Genomic DNA, 2,246 nt, shown 5'->3' on the forward strand with positions numbered 1-2,246 from the left:
GACAGACAGACAGACAGACAGACAGACACACACACACAGTTAGCACACAGAACACAACACAGCCCAAACAAACAGAATCTATAGTTTACTTCAATTAACATTTTTAATGACTTCAGTTTTTACTTGAAACACACTCAAACATTTCGGTCTAAAGTTAAGATTTATGTATTTGAATTGCATATAAAATGTCCATGCATTTGGATTACAGAGTTTAATGTAAACTAATAAACCTACTGTGATCCTATCTGTCAGTCATATATAAATGAAACAGGTCAGATTTCTGTAATTAGCACACAGAACACAACACAGCCCAAACAAACAGATTCTATAGTTTACTTCAATTAACATTTTTAATGACTTCAGTTTTTACTTGAAACACACTCAAACATTTCGGTCTAAAGTTAAGATTTATGTATTTGAATTGCATATAAAATGTCCATGCATTTGGATTACAGAGTTTAATGTAAACTAATAAACCTACTGTGATCCTATCTGTCAGTCATATATAAATGAAACAGGTCAGATTTCTGTAACAGTGCTAATAAACTGAATGCGCTTTACATTTACCATCAATAAATCCAATTCGTTTCTTTCTCACGTTTTAGCAAACTGAATGTCATCGTTAACTAACACTAAAATCATCATTACTTGAAATAAAATAAATATTAACTGAAATAAAAATCAATAAAATAAAAATATAAAACACTTTTTATTTCAGCGACTTACCAAGGCACAATATCTCATTTTATTTTAGTTTAACTTAATGTTCTAAAATAACTAAAACTGCAGTCAAATTTATAAAAACTATGTATATATAAAAACAACTAATAAAAATTACAAAAACACAACAAAATCATGAAAACTTAAAAATTAACATGAAAACAGGAAATTAATAAGATTTTAATTTTATTATTAAAACATTAATAAGAACTATAATAGTATCTCAATGAGACTAAAATAACCATGTTCATATTTTTAACCTAATAAATTTACTGATTTATCAAAAGATTCAGGCTGATTCTAAGCAATTTGGATAAATGCATCTGAAAATATGATTATTTGATAAAAACAAACCCATGCAAATAGTAGTGCAACTTTGATTTTCCGAATGCCTCACAATTCTCTCTGGACTGGATTCTTAGCTCAGTGTTTAACAGCAGGTGGCGCTCTAGGCGAGACACACTTAAATGCTCACGAAGAAGAGCGCTTGTGCCGAGTCATGTAAGCGGTTAAACGTACTCGCACCTGGGCTTTGATGACGCAAGATTAATGTAAACGCAGCCCACTGTGAGCACTCTTGTAATTCGCTTCGAACTGTATGAATGATTACTTTAGGCTGAAGTGGTGTGTGTGTAAGGAACAGGAATCAAGCAGAGTACGGCTGTTTCTAAAGCACACAGCGCCACCTGCTGTTAAAAACTGAGCTCACAATCGACTCACCATGCATTCGTGAAAACCACAGATTTATCATCGCACTAATAATAAATAATAAACTATGCCTTTTTTTTTTTTTAAAGTGCAGAGATCTGACCCGTTTCATTTCTGTATGATTGACAAATATCATCACATTATGTTTATTAGTTTGAATTAAACTCAAATGCATGGACACTTTATATGCAGTCATAAATCTTAAATATGTTTGAGTGCACTGATACAAATGAAACCCATTCAAAGCATATACTGTGCAGTTAAACTCAGGTCAGGTGGTGTGTGGTGGTTTGAGCTGTACCTGTGGAAGAAGGCTGCAGGCTGTGTGTTTGTGCTGGTGCGAGACGCGTCCTCGTCCTCCTCTCCGTCTGTCTCACTGTCCTCGGAATCATCCTGAACACAAAACAAAACACATGCTAGTGTAAGAGCACACACGCTTTGAGCAGAGTTTGCACGCTTGATGTTAACTGCATTGCAAAATAAATTGCAGGATGTTTCAGATGATAAAAACATGACTTATATTCCAGGAAATGATCCAAGGTAAAGATGGCATTGCATTGTGGGACACAGCAGCACTCCTTTACCTCCTGCTCTGATTCAGTGCCTGAGAGTCTCTTGTCTTTGCCTTTGGCTCCAGCGCCGCCATTCTTGCGTCCTGAGCCCGGCTTACGACCTCTGAAACACACACACACACTTCAGCTATAACCACACACACACACACACACCACACACACACACACACACACACACACACTTCAGCTATACCCACACACACACACACTTCAGCTATAAACACACACACACACACTTCAGCTATC

General features: G+C 35.7%; 1 protein-coding gene across 3 annotated transcripts in view; it reads right to left on the minus strand.

The window, feature by feature from the left end:
* Positions 1-2,246, minus strand: part of LOC107670404 (dr1-associated corepressor-like) — a 21,817-nt gene that overhangs the window by 2,288 nt on the left and 17,283 nt on the right. For all 3 annotated transcript variants that reach the window (XM_016463007.1, XM_016463006.1, XM_016463008.1), the window contains exons 5-6: positions 2,013-2,103; positions 1,730-1,821 (exon numbers count right to left, since the gene is read on the minus strand). In XM_016463007.1, coding sequence (XP_016318493.1) covers positions 1,730-1,821; positions 2,013-2,103 — 183 coding nt within the window. The remainder of the gene's footprint in view (positions 1-1,729; positions 1,822-2,012; positions 2,104-2,246) is intronic.

The sequence above is a fragment of the Sinocyclocheilus anshuiensis genome, unplaced genomic scaffold, assembly GCF_001515605.1.
Source record: "Sinocyclocheilus anshuiensis isolate Anshui unplaced genomic scaffold, SAMN03320099.WGS_v1.1 scaffold1033, whole genome shotgun sequence".
In the NCBI taxonomy this organism is placed as follows: Eukaryota; Metazoa; Chordata; class Actinopteri; order Cypriniformes; family Cyprinidae; genus Sinocyclocheilus; species Sinocyclocheilus anshuiensis.